The sequence below is a fragment of the Haliotis rubra genome, unplaced genomic scaffold (assembly GCF_003918875.1).
Source record: "Haliotis rubra isolate DU_JTF1 unplaced genomic scaffold, ASM391887v1 Scf751, whole genome shotgun sequence".
Lineage (NCBI taxonomy): Eukaryota > Metazoa > Mollusca > Gastropoda > Lepetellida > Haliotidae > Haliotis > Haliotis rubra.
In genome coordinates this window covers 472,649-494,860 of record NW_025767470.1, presented here as the reverse complement: position 1 = coordinate 494,860, position 22,212 = coordinate 472,649, and the positions used below count along the sequence as shown (strand labels likewise).

The window sequence follows — 22,212 nt, the reverse complement described above, 5'->3', positions numbered from 1 at the left end:
ATCCTGAGTACCAGTAGATAAAATGCCCAGTCACATGTCAATGTAATCACACATATTTTTCTGGGATTGAAATTGGATATGCATGTTTCACGCTTTGTATCTATGTAACAAGCATTTCATCATTAGAGTTGTCATGCTAATGGATTGCCATCCAAGTACTAGGTCATGATGATAATTTTGTAGAACTCTAACTCAGTCTGGGTGTTTATCCTATGGAAGGTTTTCATGGTGATATCCTGCTGTTCTGTCTACAATCTGTTACTGGGTCATGATGGTCATCTTGTAGAAGGCTGTCGTGGTGATGTCATGCCCTTCAGCCTCCTCTCTATATCTGGGCCAGAATCTGGTGATCTTTTGGAAAACTGATTGTTGATATAATATGTTATATTAGTGTGTTTTATATTATCTGTTTGTGTTACTTGTGGCTGTGTTCCAAATGTTGGTGATTCTGTGGCATCTGATATTTCCTTGTTTTCCATGTGAGCACATCAGTGTAGTGAATGCCTTCATGTTCTGGGCATGTCAGACCCAGATGGTCTTGTATAGTTTGCTGGGTTTTCTGTGTGGACCATACTGTTACAGTTCCAGACTTACATCAATGTTGTTTCCTTGGATTTGTTGACTGCCAGTATGTTGTGAAGGGATGAACTTCAACAGTGTCCTGATACCATGTGTCACCATTCATCACCATACTCCCTTTGCTGGAGTCCATCCTATCATTCTCCAGACTACCCCCACACACTGGACTTGAAGCTTTCACACAAATTCATCCCTGTGTCATTGTACCAAGCATTCATGCTATCCACCCCAGTCATTGATACACCTGGTACTTGAGGCAAGTTTATAATTCCTCTCAGTATCGATACACCCTGTACATGGGGCCATCTTATGATTCATCACAGTATTGATACACCTTTTTACATTAACCCATTTAGTCTTACTTGATATGTCAAAGAACGTGAGATTTGTGGCATTTTGTTCATTCTGTCCGATGAAACATGCATTTGAACTGCTACACAAATACACAACAACATTACTTCAGGGTATCAGTAAGTTTGGATTTATCTTCCTGTATCAGTATGAAAAGTTTGAACAAAAGTATCAGTATTCCTAGAATTGCCCCGAGATAGGGAATGTGATGGGTGTCTGATATTTAAAATCTGTGGACTGTTAACAGTGTTCCAATGTGGAGGCATGTGTTGTGAAACTATATGTTGTGATATGTATGATATGGATATACCCCTAATTTTGATACGCTCCCTCACAGTAATATCATGTACTGTCCCACAGTGTTTCAGTATTGTAACATTTAAGATTATATTGTTGGTAGGCTATTTGCTTGAAGAGGGACAGCAAGGTATACTGTAAACATATTACTATATACATGAAGGTGTAATAACACAGAGAGGTTGTTGGCCTGGTGGGTTGCCATTGTTAGTACAGTGTGCACCTGTATCTTACATATCAGTCTCAGCATAACTGTACTTTGTAGTGTAGACAATCACATAGCTTGCCTTATGGGGAAACACAAGAAATATAAAATTGCATCCATAAATGTACGTGTAATGTGTGATAAGTTTGTCATCCAAAGTTGGTAAGATGTAAACAGAATTCAAGATATATTGAACATAACGTGTACATTTATGTCATATATTCCAGATTAGTAACACTGTCCCACTTACAGGCTGAAGTTAGTTAGATTTGTTGGTTTTGTACCCTTGAAGCACTGGTCATTGCACTATATTTGTCATAGTTAAACTTAATGGTACACTCTACACAACACTACATGTCACCACAATATACAGATGACACAACACTACATGTCACCACAATATACAGATGACACAACACTACATGTTACCACAATATGCAGATGACACAACACTACATGTCACCACAATATACAGATGACACAACACTACATGTCACCACAATATACAGATGACACAACACTAATGTCACCACAATATACAGATGACACAACACTACATGTCACCACAATATACAGATGACACAACACTACATGTCACCACAATATACAGATGACACAACACAACATGTCACCACAATATACAGATGACACAACACAATATGTCACCACAATATACAGATGACACAACACTACATGTCACCACAATATACAGATGACACAACACTACATGTCACCACAATATACAGATGACACAACACTACATGTCACCACAATATACAGATGACACAACACTAATGTCACCACAATATACAGATGACAAAACACTACATGTCACCACAATATACAGATGACACAACACAACATGTCACCACAATATACAGATGACACAACATGTCACCACAATATACAGATGACACAACACTACATGTCACAATATACAGATGACACAACACTAATGCCACCACAACATACAGATGACACAACACTACATGTCACCACAATATACAGATGACACAACACTACATGTCACCACAATATACAGATGACACAACACAACATGTCACCACAATATACAGATGACACAACACTACATGTCACCACAATATACAGATGACACAACACTAATGTCACCACAATATACAGATGACACAACACTACATGTCACCACAATATACAGATGACACAACACTAATGTCACCACAATATACAGATGACAAAACACTACATGTCACCACAATATACAGATGACACAACACAACATGTCACCACAATATACAGATGACACAACATGTCACCACAATATACAGATGACACAACACTACATGTCACAATATACAGATGACACAACACTAATGCCACCACAACATACAGATGACACAACACTACATGTCACCACAATATACAGATGACACAACACTACATGTCACCACAATATACAGATGACACAACACAACATGTCACCACAATATACAGATGACACAACACAACATGTCACCACAATATACAGATGACACAACACTACATGTCACCACAATATACAGATGACACAACACTACATGTCACCATAATATACAGATGACACAACACGTCACCATAATATACAATTGACACAACACTACATGGCACCATGATAAATGTCATCTCAATAAGTATCTTATTGTCACATGGCATCACAAGAACACAACACAGGTTGATGCTTATTTTCTGCAAAAATCAGATAAAGGTTTTCATGTAGTTGTGTGATGCTGAGTGAAACTTCAAGTTATGTTTTTGTTGATCTAAGGCTTTTACTTAATATACATTCCCCTTGTAGTCATCTTTCTGCATGCACTTAGTGTGGATTATTTAGCCAGTGATGAATAATTTCTTCAATCTGAGTCAACATGTTGTGTATATATAGTGAATGCTTGCTGGAATGATTACATTGCATAATTGTCTAATGATTGTTAATATATGATTATTTGATTATTTATTCTTTTGTATGTATATGACGTATGCAGGCTATTTACACTCTACAACTGAATAAAACAACTGTTTCTTTTGATCATGCGTTAAATCATTGTCCAAGGTGCCACATAAACCAGGGTTGCAGAATTCCCCACCATAGTCCCACCTGGCACGAAGAAGACTTTAGACATGCATCCTTCTTCTATGACCTAGATTTGCATTTTTAATTGTTATCTCTCCCGAACTTTCAGTTGAAGTTAGTCTGAGGTGTGGCACATTGTTTCTCATTGTTTGTCTGTCTTAAAGTTTTACATTTCCCAACATGAAACCATGAGGCCTGTGAAGTAGATACTTTGCATGATATAATATTTGCAAGATATCCGGGAACTTCATAATATTGAATTGGATAACATTCCCCCAACCTGGCCCAACTCGCACTTCGTCTTTAATAATAACAAGTTTATTGCACAAGACACAGTTATATATATAGTGACTCATCTAGATACTTGCATTTGCCAATGAACCACACAACTGCATAGTTCATAAGTCGTGTACAATGAAGGGGAAATGCCTCTCTAAGTGTAACTGATATATAAAACTCATCACTATAAACAATGATCATGTAGAAGTGTGTGGAAAACTTATGTGTAAACTTCAAAGTACGAAATTATAAGAATTGATTGTCAGTTTGTGTGTTTGCACTGAAAAATGAACGATGTCAAAGCGTTGTTCAAACTCTCGTGTAAACAACCCTTTGACATCGTTCATTTTCCAGTGCAAATACACAAACTGACATTCAATTCTTACGTAAGTGAACAATAGGCAGGACTGAAGCTGAAAACTATTGCTAGACGTTATGTTTAATCTAAAGGAGATATCCATAATGATGGCAAGTGGGCTTCAGATAAAGCTGTGTAGAGGAAGCTACGGGAAGACTACTGACAGGATGGATCAGATGCGTGGAAGAACATATGATTGTATTTCTGCACCATGGCCGAGGGACAGATTCAGGCCTGCCGCTGGAATGCAAATTTTGACGACAACAATACCAAACAGATAGAAAAATGAATCTAAGATGAAGGGTCCTTTCATTGCAATGCGCCTCAGACAACTGTAGTCACAGATGTTTGGAGGCCATCAAAAACGGCTTTGGAGGTTCACCATGTATGCTTATGAATCGTTGTTCTGTTAAAGCTTTACACATTGTTGGGTTGGCACCACATGTGACATCAGGCCGGGGAACGTTAATATGATTTTACAAGTTAATTCCGATGCTTCAATACCATAATCACTGTATACAGGACATGGGGGACGCATTAATGTAATGTTCATAAAGCTTGTGAAGTTGGCTGCAGACTCCAGAACTGTGAAGCATGGCTAGTTCGCGTAGTTCGTCTCCTAACTATATTTACAGACATACCCAACCAGCTTCGTTGAGCAATAATGTCCAGGTTGTTTCTACCTACATCATTTTGCCAATTTCCTCTCTGTAACCATCGATAAGAATAGCAATGTTCCATAAGTTATTACTTTATTTCGCATTGCTTATGGACGTGAAACTCCAATGGTTTTTAATGCTACCTTGAAGCATTTAAATGCAGACATTACGTTCAATGGATATCTCGTGACCCACCATGGATATGAAGGATGAATGAGTTAACGGAGGTATATTTGATGTTGACTGTCGCCTCCTCCCCCCCTCTCTCTCTGTGTGTTCCCTTTCAATATTGTTTTAGGGTTTTGCTAAATCAATCGTCAAAACACATCCCAATATGCCTCAAAAAGCACTATAAACTCAATGCGGCTAACTGTATAAAACGTCAAAACTTTTTACTGATTTTACCAGTATCTGATACAATGCCACAAAGGAGACTACCAGATGTAAGAAGATTGCTAGCAAATTATTGGAATGCACGACACCGGGATGTCATGCAGGGCTATTGGGCGACAGCTTGACATTCACCACACCGGCATATGTCGACTTTTTCAAAAACACCGTCAAACCAACAAGGTTAAGGACTGACCAAGGCCAGGTCAAACCCGAAAGACATCTCAAGTTGAGGATCGGGATTTAGCAAGCCTTGTGAGCCTTTCACTTTTGTGCAAGCCTTTCACTCCAAATGGCGTCCTGAAGCACCTAAGGTTCCCCAACAGACGTCTGTGCAATAGGATTATAGGACTGTACGAAACCGCGTATAGGCACATGGGATGAGGGCAAGATGGGTGATCAAGCGTCCAGCCTTGACCAATCGTCACCACAGACCTCATTTGGAGTGGTGTTTACCCCGACATCATTGGAATTTGACGTCATAGCGGAAGGTGCATTGGTCGGATGAGAGTCATTTTTTATTGCACGTCCCAGACGGGCGCCAGCGAGTCTCGGGGACCAAGAACAGTGCCTATGAGCCTAAGAACATCAGAGCATCAGTTCCTTACGTTTGTGGATCTGTCATGGTCTGGGGTTGTCTCTCCCATGATTGTAAGCTGGACTTGGTAACTGTTCGTTGAAATCTCAATGGCGACCACGACATCCGGGACATTCTGGATCCTGTTGATAACCACCCATTAGCCACTCGCCCTGTATTTATGGGTGACAACGCCCAACCACATCGTTCCCGAGTTGTGACAGGTTTCTCCAACAACGCTGTAACTCAACTTCCATGGGTTGCTATAAGCCCGGATCTGAACCCATTCCAGCCTGTTTAGGGCATTCTTGGACGCCGAGCGCAAGCACTGGATCCGCCTGTACAAGATCTGGCATGTTTGAAAGCAGCTTTGCGCCGGGAGTGGCAGCAGCTGCCTCTGGTGCGAATCCGGAGACTCACGACAAGCATTGGAGGAGCAGGGTCAAAGCAGTCATCCGTGCACAAGGTGGATATGTACGCTATTAACATTTTTCATGTGATTTGTTGCCTGAAGATGACAGAGAACATTTTCACACTGAGAGACACTCACCTCTTCCATTTTGGAACTCTGCAGCCCCATAGTTGTACAGGGATACATTTCATGTCATTTTGTAAATTAAAATATTGCAAATTTTCATGATTGTGTTGTTATTGTTTAGTCCAAAATGTCAACTTTCAGGCGGGAAACAATGGCGTTTAAGCTCTCCAGTATACATACTAATGGTAATGGTTGCTCAGTTTCATGGCAATATGAAAAAAAAATCGGAGGGTGCTTAACTAAGTTCTATGTGTATACTATTACTTCTCCATATTTCCAAGGTTATTAGAATTGTCAACATGTACTCAACCTTTTATCACCAAATGAAAATGCTTATATTGTTTTCATAAGTTTGCCTCTTTGAAAACCAAATTTCGCATATTAGAATGGGAACGGTAACATATTTTACTCTTATCAAAATAAAAACAAAACTGAAACTGAATTTGGTAACAATCTGAGAGGAATTAAAAACCTCGTGAATATCAACATTGGGGAAAGTGTTGCCACCAACCTGCGAAACCAATCTGATTGTCAAACAGTGATGATTGTTGTGATTGTATGAACCACCACTGGCGTTCAGATTAGTGCCTGGGGTAGACACAGAACACATCTGCCAGTCTCCTCTACATTCTGGCAATCTAACTTCGAATTCTCGTATTAAAACGCGCTTGCCAAGAGGTACGAAATCTAATACAGCAGTTTACGTATCATCAAACAGATCACACCCTACACACTCTAATACATTACCCGAGTGGGTAATTACACAAGATATACAATATACATAGTCATAGTACATATTTCGAACATAATGTGAATCAGTATTGAAATTTACTATCATAAACAGTAATACAGAATATCAGAGAAATACATGAAACATGATACCACGTTCCACATAGACCTGAAGGTAGGGCCAAGGGTTGTAACGTAGAGTTAAGGGAATATAGATATAGATCAAACAAATACATATAAAACAATCAAACCAACGCGGACTGCAGTAAAAACAACAGACCAACTCTAGAGAAAAATTGCATAATTTATGTCACCAAAATAAAAAAGTTGTTTAAGAAACTGTCATCATTTATTTGTGCGTTTTCCAAGTTTGTTATGTATTCAGGCATAAATTGCCGGCTTGAATGGCAATCGTTCACTTGTTTTCTGAACACAGCAGCTATGACTAGGTTAACGAGAGATCAACCACAACAAGCTATTGGACGTCTGCACGCTGGTCAACATGCTCGAGTCATTGCTAATGACTTCAGTTGCAGCGTACGAACGATAGAACGTCTTAGAGTGCGATACAACGCCACCAGCAGCACTGATGACCGTCCACGTAGTGGTCAACCCCGTGTAACAACACGTCGCCAGGACCGTCATATCGTCCATCAACACGTGCAAGACCTATTCGCAAGGGTCAGAGAAACAGCTTGGGTGACCACAGGAAACCAACAGCGACCAGTCAGTGACCTACCATTCGGCGACGTCTCCAAGCCAGGAACCTGTTTTGTCGATGTCCTGCTAGGAGACCCATATTCACCCAACGTCACCGCCGGGAAACGTATCCAAGTGGACACAACAGCGGCAAAACTGTCGTGGGGGACAATGGAGAGGGGTTATCTTCTCTGATGAAAGTCGGTACTGCATTTCAGTGACGTATTATCTTTAAAAAATAGGTTCAAATGTTCCATTGATACTAAAATGTCATTTCCAATATTACGACATTTTTTTTTGCCTTTTAGTTATAACTAAAAGCGCAAAACCCTTTCTATATCCATAAGAAATATGGACTGTAAATGAGTCGACTGTACAATACTGACTAAAGATATCACACCAAGCTCCAGAATCATTTGAACCCGCCAATACCAAACCTGAACCCTAACAGGGAGGCATGGCCCACATGAACACTGTTGTACTTCAGGTACCAAACCTGAACCCGAAGAGGGAGGCATGGCCCACATGAACACTGTTGAACTCCAGGTACCAAATCTGAACCCGAAGAGGGAGACATGGCCCAGATGAACACTGTTGTACTTCAGGTACCAAACCTGAACCCTAAGAGGGAGACATGGCCCAGATGAACACTGTTGTACTTCAGGTACCAAACCTGAACCCGAAGAGGGCGACATGACCCAGATGAACACTGTTGTACTCCAGGTACCAAACCTGAACCCTAACAGGGAGACATGGCCCAGATGAACACTGTTGTACCTAAGGTACCAAACCTGAACCCGAAGAGGGAGACATGGCCCAGATGTACACTGTTGTACTTAAGGTACCAAACCTGAACCCGAAGAGGGAGACATGGCCCAGATGAACACTGTTGTACTTCAGGTACCAAACCTGAACCCGAAGAGGGAGACATGGCCCAGATGAACACTGTTGTACTTAAGGTACCAAACCTGAACCCTAACAGGGAGGCATGGCCCAGATGAACACTGTTGTACTTCAGGTACCAAACCTAAACCCGAAGAGGGAGGCATGGCCCAGATGAACACTGTTGTACTTAAGGTATCAAACCTGAACCCGAAGAGGGAGACATGGCCCACATGAACACTGTTGTACTCCAGGTACCAAATCTGAACCCGAAGAGGGAGGCATGGCCCACATGAACACTGTTGTACTCCAGGTACCAAATCTGAACCCGAAGAGGGAGACATGGCCCAGATGAACACTGTTGTACTTAAGGTACCAAACCTGAACCCGAAGAGGGAGGCATGGCCCAGATGAACACTGTTGTACTTCAGGTACCAAACCTGAACCCTAACAGGGAGACATGGCCCAGATGTACACTGTTGTACTTAAGGTACCAAACCTGAACCCTAACAGGGAGACATGGCCCAGATGAACACTGTTGTACTTCAGGTACCAAATCTGAACCCGAAGAGGGAGACATGGCCCAGATGAACACTGTTGTACTTAAGGTACCAAATCTGAACCCGAAGAGGGAGACATGGCCCAGATGAACACTGTTGTACTTAAGGTACCAAACCTGAACCCGAAGAGGGAGGCATGGCCCACATGAACACTGTTGTACTTCAGGTACCAAATCTGAACCCGAAGAGGGAGACATGGCCCAGATGAACACTGTTGTACTTAAGGTACCAAATCTGAACCCGAAGAGGGAGACATGGCCCAGATGAACACTGTTGTACTTCAGGTACCAAATCTGAACCCGAAGAGGGAGACATGGCCCAGATGAACACTGTTGTACTTAAGGTACCAAATCTGAACCCGAAGAGGGAGACATGGCCCAGATGAACACTGTTGTACTTAAGGTACCAAACCTGAACCCGAAGAGGGAGGCATGGCCCACATGAACACTGTTGTACTCCAGGTACCAAATCTGAACCCGAAGAGGGAGACATGGCCCAGATGAACACTGTTGTACTTAAGGTACCAAACCTGAACCCGAAGAGGGAGGCATGGCCCAGATGAACACTGTTGTACTTCAGGTACCAAACCTGAACCCTAACAGGGAGACATGGCCCAGATGTACACTGTTGTACTTAAGGTACCAAACCTGAACCCTAACAGGGAGACATGGCCCAGATGAACACTGTTGTACTTCAGGTACCAAATCTGAACCCGAAGAGGGAGACATGGCCCAGATGAACACTGTTGTACTTAAGGTACCAAATCTGAACCCGAAGAGGGAGACATGGCCCAGATGAACACTGTTGTACTTAAGGTACCAAACCTGAACCCGAAGAGGGAGGCATGGCCCACATGAACACTGTTGTACTTCAGGTACCAAATCTGAACCCGAAGAGGGAGACATGGCCCAGATGAACACTGTTGTACTTAAGGTACCAAATCTGAACCCGAAGAGGGAGACATGGCCCAGATGAACACTGTTGTACTTCAGGTACCAAATCTGAACCCGAAGAGGGAGACATGACCCAGATGAACACTGTTGTACTTAAGGTACCAAATCTGAACCCTAAGAGGGAGACATGGCCCAGATGAACACTGTTGTACTTAAGGTACCAAACCTGAACCCTAACAGGGAGACATGGCCCAGATGAACACTGTTGTACTTCAGGTACCAAATCTGAACCCGAAGAGGGAGACATGGCCCAGATGAACACTGTTGTACTTAAGGTACCAAATCTGAACCCTAACAGGGAGACATGGCCCAGATGAACACTGTTGTACTTAAGGTACCAAACCTGAACCCGAAGAGGGAGGCATGGCCCACATGAACACTGTTGAACTCCAGGTACCAAATCTGAACCCGAAGAGGGAGACATGGCCCAGATGAACACTGTTGTACTTCAGGTACCAAACCTGAACCCTAACAGGGAGACATGGCCCAGATGAACACTGTTGTACTTAAGGTACCAAACCTGAACCCGAAGAGGGAGGCATGGCCCACATGAACACTGTTGAACTCCAGGTACCAAACCTGAACCCGAAGAGGGAGACATGGCCCAGATGAACACTGTTGTACTTCAGGTACCAAACCTGAACCCTAACAGGGAGACATGGCCCAGATGAACACTGTTGTACTTAAGGTACCAAACCTGAACCCGAAGAGGGAGGCATGGCCCACATGAACACTGTTGAACTCCAGGTACCAAATCTGAACCCGAACAGGGAGACATGGCCCAGATGAACACTGTTGTACTTAAGGTATCAAACCTGAACCCGAAGAGGGAGACATGGCCCACATGAACACTGTTGTACTCCAGGTACCAAATCTGAACCCGAAGAGGGAGGCATGGCCCACATGAACACTGTTGTACTCCAGGTACCAAATCTGAACCCGAAGAGGGAGACATGGCCCAGATGAACACTGTTGTACTTAAGGTACCAAACCTGAACCCGAAGAGGGAGGCATGGCCCAGATGAACACTGTTGTACTTCAGGTACCAAACCTGAACCCTAACAGGGAGACATGGCCCAGATGTACACTGTTGTACTTAAGGTACCAAACCTGAACCCTAAGAGGGAGACATGGCCCAGATGAACACTGTTGTACTCCAGGTACCAAACCTGAACCCTAAGAGGGAGACATGGCCCACATGAACACTGTTGTACTTAAGGTACCAAACCTGAACCCGAAGAGGGAGGCATGGCCCAGATGAACACTGTTGTACTTCAGGTACCAAACCTGAACCCTAAGAGGGAGACATGGCCCAGATGAGCACTGTTGTACTTAAGGTACCAAACCTGAACCCGAAGAGGGAGACATGGCCCAGATGAACACTGTTGTACTTAAGGTACCAAACCTGAACCCTAACAGGGAGACATGGCCCAGATGAACACTGTTGTACTTCAGGTACCAAATCTGAACCCGAAGAGGGAGACATGGCCCAGATGAACACTGTTGTACTTAAGGTACCAAATCTGAACCCTAAGAGGGAGACATGGCCCAGTTGAACACTGTTGTACTTAAGGTACCAAACCTGAACCCTAACAGGGAGACATGGCCCAGATGAACACTGTTGTACTTAAGGTACCAAACCTGAACCCGAAGAGGGAGGCATGGCCCACATGAACACTGTTGTACTTAAGGTACCAAATCTGAACCCTAACAGGGAGACATGGCCCAGATGAACACTGTTGTACTTAAGGTACCAAACCTGAACCCGAAGAGGGAGGCATGGCCCACATGAACACTGTTGTACTTCAGGTACCAAATCTGAACCCGAAGAGGGAGACATGGCCCAGATGAACACTGTTGTACTTAAGGTACCAAATCTGAACCCGAAGAGGGAGACATGGCCCAGATGAACACTGTTGTACTTCAGGTACCAAATCTGAACCCGAAGAGGGAGACATGACCCAGATGAACACTGTTGTACTTAAGGTACCAAATCTGAACCCTAAGGGAGGGAGACATGGCCCAGATGAACACTGTTGTACTTAAGGTACCAAACCTGAACCCTAACAGGGAGACATGGCCCAGATGAACACTGTTGTACTTCAGGTACCAAATCTGAACCCGAAGAGGGAGACATGGCCCAGATGAACACTGTTGTACTTAAGGTACCAAATCTGAACCCTAACAGGGAGACATGGCCCAGATGAACACTGTTGTACTTAAGGTACCAAACCTGAACCCGAAGAGGGAGGCATGGCCCACATGAACACTGTTGAACTCCAGGTACCAAATCTGAACCCGAAGAGGGAGACATGGCCCAGATGAACACTGTTGTACTTCAGGTACCAAACCTGAACCCTAACAGGGAGACATGGCCCAGATGAACACTGTTGTACTTAAGGTACCAAACCTGAACCCGAAGAGGGAGGCATGGCCCACATGAACACTGTTGAACTCCAGGTACCAAACCTGAACCCGAAGAGGGAGACATGGCCCAGATGAACACTGTTGTACTTCAGGTACCAAACCTGAACCCTAACAGGGAGACATGGCCCAGATGAACACTGTTGTACTTAAGGTACCAAACCTGAACCCGAAGAGGGAGGCATGGCCCACATGAACACTGTTGAACTCCAGGTACCAAATCTGAACCCGAAGAGGGAGACATGGCCCAGATGAACACTGTTGTACTTAAGGTACCAAACCTGAACCCGAAGAGGGAGGCATGGCCCAGATGAACACTGTTGTACTTAAGGTACCAAACCTGAACCCGAAGAGGGAGACATGGCCCAGATGAACACTGTTGTACTTCAGGTACCAAACCTGAACCCGAAGAGGGAGGCATGGCCCAGATGAACACTGTTGTACTTAAGGTACCAAACCTGAACCCGAAGAGGGAGGCATGGCCCAGATGAACACTGTTGTACTTAAGGTACCAAACCTGAACCCGAAGAGGGAGGCATGGCCCAGATGAACACTGTTGTACTTATGGTTATTTGAGTGGTTTTCTTGTCAGGACTGGTACCACGCGAGACAATCAGTAGGTAACACATTGCACCTGCCATTAGTTCTATCTTTCCCTTGACATATATTGTCAACACTGAGAAGTATAAAGCATGGACAGGTGACTACATATATCTCAGCTATAATCTTAGTACGTGTCTGATAACGTGAGCTACTTTCGGTTAACGTTTATAGTTCATTGAGCTGGCGGAAATCTGTTGCTGGTGTTGAAGCTGCGTCGACATGCTGCTTCTTCTGACAGCTGTTCTATTGGCGAGTGTTTCAGAAGGTACTGCAGGCACATTATTTTGACCTCTTACTTACTGCATCTCCATACATGGATAAACGGTTAACACCTAACGATACTTGCATCATGAATGCCAGTGTTTCCGTGGCCAATGTGAGGTTTTATTCATTGTGGAAAAATGATATATGTTTAAAGTATGATACATCTTAATCGACCGCCTCCGTGGTGTAGTGGTTAGAGCGTCCGCCCGGAGAGCGGAAGGTCGCGGGTTCGATCCCCGACCGCGTCATACCAAAAGACGTTAAAATATGGAACTTGTTGGTCCCTGCCTGGCGCTCGGCATTAATGGGTACAACAAGGACTGGTCGGCTCGGAGTCAGTATAATGTGTCTGAGTGGGATATTCATGCTTCACTGCGGCATGGTATCTCAGTAGGCTAGCACTATAAAACCAGCTTCAGTCTGGGCTAGTACAAGCAGCCGCACATACACATACACACGCATGCACGTCGTCATATGAGCGAAATATTCTCAAGCACGACGTCAAACCCAATTTCACCTCACCTCACCTCACATCTTAATTATTCCTTATATGTAATTCCCTGTGTAAACACCAACAATGAAAGCTTGAATGTAATGTTACTGAACTATGTCAAATTCAGGAGGATGCTTGTGTTGCAGGTGAAGCGGGAACACAACGCCGTGGGGAGTTCAGCTTTGCTTCCTACTACAATGACCATATGGTACTGCAGGCCAGCCCCTTCCAGGCTACAGTGTGGGGTTACTCCAGTCAGATGGGGGACGCCGTGAAGGTGGAGGTGGACGGTCAGCAGCCCGTGTCCACCACTGTCAGATCTGTTGGGGGCGAAGGGATGTGGTTTGTAAAGTTGCCTGTTATACCTGCTGGATCCACCCCTTACACTGTCACCGCCACATCTTCACTTGGTACCATACAGCTGACAGATGTGCTGTTTGGTGATGTCTGGATCTGTTCTGGACAGAGCAACATGCAGTTCACACTCGATATGGTAAGAACGAACGAATCAGTAAGAGAAGATATCAGTCTTTCATTCGATCATGGGTGATTTCATGAAATCACACAAGATAGCGTGATAATTAGTATGCTAAATTTACCTAGCAATACATTGCTGAGGATAGTACAATGAACCATATGAGAACTGTAGACATGCCCTGGGTGGATTTCTGTGTACTTCCTATCGTCTTCGGATCAAATCTGGTAGGCACAAAATGGAACTGGAGTGTAGATATAATTATGTTGAGGATGAGTACCATTTTATTTTAATACACAAGTGTTACCAGAGGACAGAATTCATATGTAGAAAATTATGAATTTCCAACAAACATGTCACATTTAAATGTCATCTGTCCTGCCAAACAGTTGTACAACACCTGTCTATGTTCATTATTAAAGCTGTGTATCTTACAAATCTTTTTAAATATATAAATGTTACCCTTGAACGTTCACTGTATATTTTCTGTTTGCCTCATGGGACCTATAAAGAATCAACACTACCAACACTAATCATGTTATACTAGTTAAACATTGGACGTTATGAACAATTACTGAAGTTAACAATTGGATATACTTTGCTTTCACTGGGGTTTTACAATAAGATTTTGGTAGAATATGCTCCTCGAAATGTTGATGAAAAGAATGAATATCACTGAAATGGTATTACTCGCAGTCGATATAATATTTCCCTTCTGATCATATTAAACGTTCTGCATCGGAAAGGGCAGTTCTATATGGCTTTATACCAACAAGTGCTTATAATCATTTAATGATTTTGTTTAGGTTTAAAACTCATATAACTAAGTAGATTTTTCTACATACAACCGGTTATCAACATCAATATACCTTTCTTTAAACTTCAACATAAATTGTTGTGTAAAGAAACCGTTCTGGTTAATATAAAAATTATTCTCCAAAATCCATAGAGGAATAATAAGTTTTTAACTTAAAGTACCAAACAATCCAATACCTTTTGAATCCCACTATGTTTAGAGTAAAGAATGATTTACTGCCGACAAAAACTAACTAATAATCTGAATGAAACATGTACAAATTTCAGCTGAACGCAACATCTGATCACAAAGAAATGTCACATCCTGCATAAACAGTGCGTGATGCACGTGCACTCAGAACCAAAGGCGTGTTCGGCTACAGGGACTGACAGTTATTCATGTATTTGAGCTGTGCACACACTTCTGAACTGCCTCCGAGACAGTATACCCATGAACAGACAAAATGCTGAATTGTGGGTATGATATACGGGTGATTTCAATACCGTAAGATGCCCGAATGTTGGGCCAATCAAAACGCCTGATCACAATCACAATCCGAGACTAAAAACCATGAACCAGAAGTGGGAAGGTGTAAATCCAAATATTTATAGCTAGAAACACATTTCCAAAAAAATGTCGGTTCAGCACATATTGCTCATATCTCATAACAGTTTTTAAACTGTATCTTATCACCACTTATCCAATCTATTTAGAGACATGTCAAAGAAAATGACGTCATCAGGAGATAACAGATGAAATATTCCCATAAAATCAATATTTATACATCTTTGACTAGCTGGCAACCTTGACGGACTCCGACCTTACAGTCAAAGAGAGATGTTCGCTCGGGGACAAATGTCTGCCAGAGATGGTGTCAACAGTATATACATTATCCGATGTGTGTATTCCTGCCGGGTCTCCATCCTGTCCACATATAATATAACTTTCCTCATCTACTTGTTCATTTAATCAATTGCACTTCTTTATGTAAATTTTAACATAACTTGAAAAGAGTTTACTGGGCATACCAAGTAATGAGACCAGTGTATTGGAGGGTCATTAGAACTTCCTGTTTTATCAATAGCCATGATTACCCTGAGGGTTCTTCTGAAAAGGAAGTGATCCGAATGGCAGTATAAAGTTAAGTCTTTGAATACATCAGTACATACAGAAGGGGCATTTGTTTTGTTTTTAAAAAAACAACTAAACTTTTAGGTATTTCTGATTGCGTAGCCTCTTGGATTTCCATACACGCATATCATGATCAATATCATTTTCAACCAACTTGTGAAGATCCGCGTTAGAATTGATCTTCAGTAACCCATGCTTGTCGTAAGAGGCGACTAATGGGATCGAGTGGTCAGGCTCGCTGACTTGGTTGACAAATGTCATCTTATCCCAATTACGTAGATCGATGCTCATACTGTTGATCACTGGATTGTCTGCTCCAGACTCGAATACTAGTATTTACAGACCGTCGTCATATAGATGGAATATTGCTGAGTGCGGCGTTAAACAACAAACAAACAAACAAACAGACGAACATTTTTAACCGAAACCGATTCCATAAATCTATAAATTGTTGAATCAGTTTAACTACTTAAATGTCGGTTTCTGTGTTATCGTTGCACGTTGCAGGCAAACAATGCATCAGCAGAGCTACAAGATTCTCTGAACTACCCAAACATACGGGTTTTCACTGTTCAACTAAATCAATCTTCTACTCCCTTGTACGACCTTATCGACGTAGAGGAACCTTGGTCGGTCCCTCATCCAGGTCAGTATTACAAACATTCAGTTTGACATCTTGAGACGGACTTTACAGTTACAAGCACTCATCATGACATCTTGAGACGGACTTTACAGTTACAAGCACTCAGCATGACATCTTGAGACGGACGTTACAGTTACAAGCACTCAGCATGACATCTTGAGACGGACTTTACAGTTACAAGCACTAAGCATAACATCTTGAGACGGTCTTTACAGTTACAAACACTAAGCATGACATCTTGAGACGGACTTTACAGTTACTAGCACTAAGCATGACATCTTGAGACGGTCTTCACAGTTACAGTCAGTATGACATCTTGAGACGGTCTTTACAGTTACAAGCACTAAGCATGACATCTTGAGACGGACTTTACAGTTACAAGCACTCAGCATGACATCTTGAGACGGATTTTTAAGTTACAAGAACTAAGCATGACATCTTGAGACGGACTTTACAGTTACAAGCACTAAGCATGACATCTTGAGACGGACTTTACAGTTACAAGCAGAAAGCATGACATCTTGAGACGGACTTTACAGTTACAAGCACTCATCATGACATCTTTAGACGGACTTTACAGTTACAAGCACTCAGCATGACATCTTGAGACGGACTTTACAGTTACAGACACTAAGCATGACATCTTGAGACGGTCTTTACAGTTACAAACACTAAGCATGACATCTTGAGACGAACTTCACAGTTACAAGCACTCATCATGACATCTTGAGACGGACGTTACAGTTACAAGCACTAAGCATGACATATTGAGACGGACTTCACAGTTACAAGCACTCAGCATGACATCTTGAGACGGACTTTACAGTTACAAACACTCAGCATGACATCTTGAGAGGGACTTTACAGTTACAAGCACTAAGCATGACATCTTGAGACGATCTTTACAGTTACAAACACTAAGCATGACATCTTGAGACGGACTTTACAGTTACAAGCACTCAGCATGACAACTTAGAGACGGACAATACAGTTACAAGCACTAAGCATGACATCTTGAGACGGACTTTACAGTTACAAGCACTCAGCATGACAACTTAGAGACGGACTTTACAGTTACAAGCACTCAGCATGACAACTTAGAGACGGACTTTACAGTTACAAGCACTCAGCATGACAACTTAGAGACGGACGTTACAGTTACAAGCACTCATCATGACATCTTGAGACGGACTTTAAAGTTACAAACACTCATCATGACATCTTGAGACGGACTTTACAGTTACAGACACTAAGCATGACATCTTGAGACGGACTTTACAGTTACAGACACTAAGCATGACATCTTGAGACGGACTTTACAGTTACAGACACTAAGCATGACATCTTGAGACGGACTTTACAGTTACAAGCACTCAGCATGACAACTTAGAGACGGACTTCACAGTTACAGACACTAAGCATGACATCTTGAGACGGACTTCACAGTTACAAGCACTCATCATGACAACTTAGAGACGGACTATACAGTTACAAGCACTAAGTATGACATCTTTAGACGGACTTTACAGTTACAAGCACTAAGCATGACATCTTGAGACGATCTTTACAGTTACAAACACTAAGCATGACATCTTGAGACGGACTTTACAGTTACAAGCACTCAGCATGACAACTTAGAGACGGACAATACAGTTACAAGAACTAAGCATGACATCTTGAGACGGACTTTACAGTTACAAGCACTCAGCATGACAACTTAGAGACGGACTTTACAGTTACAAGCACTCAGCATGACATCTTGAGACGGACTTTACAGTTACAAGCACTAAGCATGACATCTTGAGACGATCTTTACAGTTACAAACACTAAGCATGACATCTTGAGACGGACTTTACAGTTACAAGCACTCAGCATGACAACTTAGAGACGGACAATACAGTTACAAGCACTAAGCATGACATCTTGAGACGGACTTTACAGTTACAAGCACTCAGCATGACAACTTAGAGACGGACTTTACAGTTACAAGCACTCAGCATGACAACTTAGAGACGGACTTTACAGTTACAAGCACTCAGCATGACAACTTAGAGACGGACGTTACAGTTACAAGCACTCATCATGACATCTTGAGACGGACTTTAAAGTTACAAACACTCATCATGACATCTTGAGACGGACTTTACAGTTACAGACACTAAGCATGACATCTTGAGACGGACTTTACAGTTACAAACACTAAGCATGACATCTTGAGACGGACTTTACAGTTACAAGCACAAAGCATGACATCTTGAGACGGACTTCACAGTTACAAGAACTCATCATGACATCTTGAGACGGACTTTACAGTTACAGACACTAAGCATGACATCTTGAGACGGTCTTTACAGTTACAGACACTAAGCATGACATCTTGAGACGGACTTTACAGTTACAAGCACTCAGCATGACAACTTAGAGACGGACTTCACAGTTACAGACACTAAGCATGACATCTTGAGACGGACTTCACAGTTACAAGCACTCATCATGACAACTTAGAGACGGACTATACAGTTACAAGCACTAAGCATGACTTCTTTAGACGGACTTTACAGTTACAAGCACTCATCATGACATCTTGAGACGGACTTTAGTTACAAACACTCATCATGACATCTTGAGACGGACTTTACAGTTACAGACACTAAGCATGACATCTTGAGACGGACTTTACAGTTACAGACACTAAGCATGACATCTTGAGACGGACTTTACAGTTACAAACACTAAGCATGACATCTTGAGACGGACTTTACAGTTACAAGCACCAAGCATGACATCTTGAGACGGACTTTACAGTTACAGACACTAAGCATGACATCTTGAGACGGACTTTACAGTTACAAACACTAAGCATGACATCTTGAGACGGACTTTACAGTTACAAGCACTAAGCATGACATCTTGAGACGGACTTCACAGTTACAAACACTCAGCATGACATCTTGAGACGGACTTTACAGTTACAGACACTAAGCATGACATCTTGAGACGGACTTTACAGTTACAGACACTCATCATGACATCTTGAGACGGACTTCACAGTTACAGTCAGTATGACATCTTGAGACGGACTTTACAGTTACAAGCACTATGCATGACATATTGAGACGGACTTTACAGTTACAAACACTCATCATGACATCTTGAGACGGACTTTACAGTTACAGACACTAAGCATGACATCTTGAGACGGACTTTACAGTTACAAACACTAAGCATGACATCTTGAGACGGACTTCACAGTTACAAGCACTCATCATGACATCTTGAGACGGACTTTACAGTTATAAACACTCATCATGACATCTTGAGACGGACTTCACAGTTACAGACACTAAGCATGACATCTTGAGACGGACTTCACAGTTACAAGCACTCATCATGACATCTTGAGACGGACTTTACAGTTACAAACACTCATCATGACATCTTGAGACGGACTTTACAGTTACAGACACTAAGCATGACATCTTGAGACGGACTTTACAGTTACAAACACTCAGCATGACATCTTGAGACGGACGTTACAGTTACAAACACTAAGCATGACATCTTGAGACTGACTTTACAGTTACAAGCACCAAGCATGACATCTTGAGACGGACTTCACAGTTACAAGCACTCATCATGACATCTTGAGACGGACTTTACAGTTACAGACACTAAGCATGACATCTTGAGACGGACTTTACAGTTACAAACACTAAGCATGACATCTTGAGACGGACGTTACAGTTACAAACACTAAGCATGACATCTTGAGACGGACTTTACAGTTACAAGCACCAAGTATGACATCTTGAGACGGACTTCACAGTTACAAGCACTCATCATGACATCTTGAGACGGACTTTACAGTTACAGACACTAAGCATGACATCTTGAGACGGACTTTACAGTTACAAACACTAAGCATGACATCTTGAGACGGACTTTACAGTTACAAGCACTAAGCATGACATCTTGAGACGGACTTCACAGTTACAAACACTCAGCATGACATCTTGAGACGGACTTTACAGTTACAGACACTAAGCATGACATCTTGAGACGGACTTTACAGTTACAGACACTAAGCATGACATCTTGAGACGGACTTCACAGTTACAGTCAGTATGACATCTTGAGACGGACTTTACAGTTACAAGCACTCATCATGACATCTTGAGACGGACTTTACAGTTACAAACACTCATCATGACATCTTGAGACGGACTTTACAGTTACAGACACTAAGCATGACATCTTGAGACGGACTTTACAGTTACAAACACTAAGCATGACATCTTGAGACGGACTTCACAGTTACAAGCACTCATCATGACATCTTGAGACGGACTTTACAGTTACAAACACTCATCATGACATCTTGAGACGGACTTCACAGTTACAGACACTAAGCATGACATCTTGAGACGGACTTCACAGTTACAAGCACTCAGCATGACATCTTGAGACGGACTTTACAGTTACAAGCACCAAGCATGACATCTTGAGACGGACTTCACAGTTACAAGCACTCATCATGACAACTTAGAGACGGACGTTACAGTTACAAGCACTCATCATGACATCTTGAGACGGACGTTACAGTTACAAACACTAAGCATGACATCTTGAGACTGACTTTACAGTTACAAGCACCAAGCATGACATCTTGAGACGGACTTTACAGTTACAGACACTAAGCATGACATCTTGAGACGGACTTTACAGTTACAAACACTAAGCATGACATCTTGAGACGGACTTTACAGTTACAAACACTAAGCATGACATCTTGAGACGGACTTTACAGTTACAAGCACCAAGCATGACATCTTGAGACGGACTTTACAGTTACAGACACTAAGCATGACATCTTGAGACGGACTTCACAGTTACAAACACTAAGCATGACATCTTGAGACGGACTTTACAGTTACAGACACTAAGTTACATGACATGACATTGAGACGGACTTTACAGTTACAAACACTCAAGCATGACATCTTGAGACGGACTTTACAGTTACAGACACTCAGCATGACATCTTGAGACGGACTTCACAGTTACAGTCAGTATGACATCTTGAGACGGACTTTACAGTTACAAGCACTATGCATGACATATTGAGACGGACTTTACAGTTACAAACACTCATCATGACATCTTGAGACGGACTTTACAGTTACAGACACTAAGCATGACATCTTGAGACGGACTTTACAGTTACAAACACTAAGCAT

At 42.4% G+C, this 22,212-nt stretch overlaps 1 protein-coding gene and 1 long non-coding RNA gene across 3 annotated transcripts in view; one reads left to right on the top strand and one right to left on the bottom strand.

Moving 5' to 3' along the window:
• Window positions 1-4,213: 4,213 nt before the first annotated feature.
• Window positions 4,214-15,995, bottom strand: LOC124260164. Its single transcript, XR_006894011.1, has 3 exons — window positions 15,985-15,995; window positions 13,082-13,086; window positions 4,214-4,449 (listed from the first exon to the last, which is right to left on the bottom strand). It is a non-coding gene; the product is annotated as an uncharacterized LOC124260164 (long non-coding RNA).
• The window catches only part of LOC124260163 (sialate O-acetylesterase-like), a 31,977-nt gene continuing 23,079 nt past the window's right edge, over window positions 13,315-22,212 (top strand). For both annotated transcript variants that reach the window (XM_046694423.1, XM_046694422.1), the window contains exons 1-3: window positions 13,315-13,437; window positions 14,076-14,422; window positions 16,839-16,977. In XM_046694423.1, the coding sequence (XP_046550379.1) occupies window positions 13,392-13,437; window positions 14,076-14,422; window positions 16,839-16,977 (532 nt within the window). In that variant the 5' untranslated portion in view covers window positions 13,315-13,391. The remainder of the gene's footprint in view (window positions 13,438-14,075; window positions 14,423-16,838; window positions 16,978-22,212) is intronic.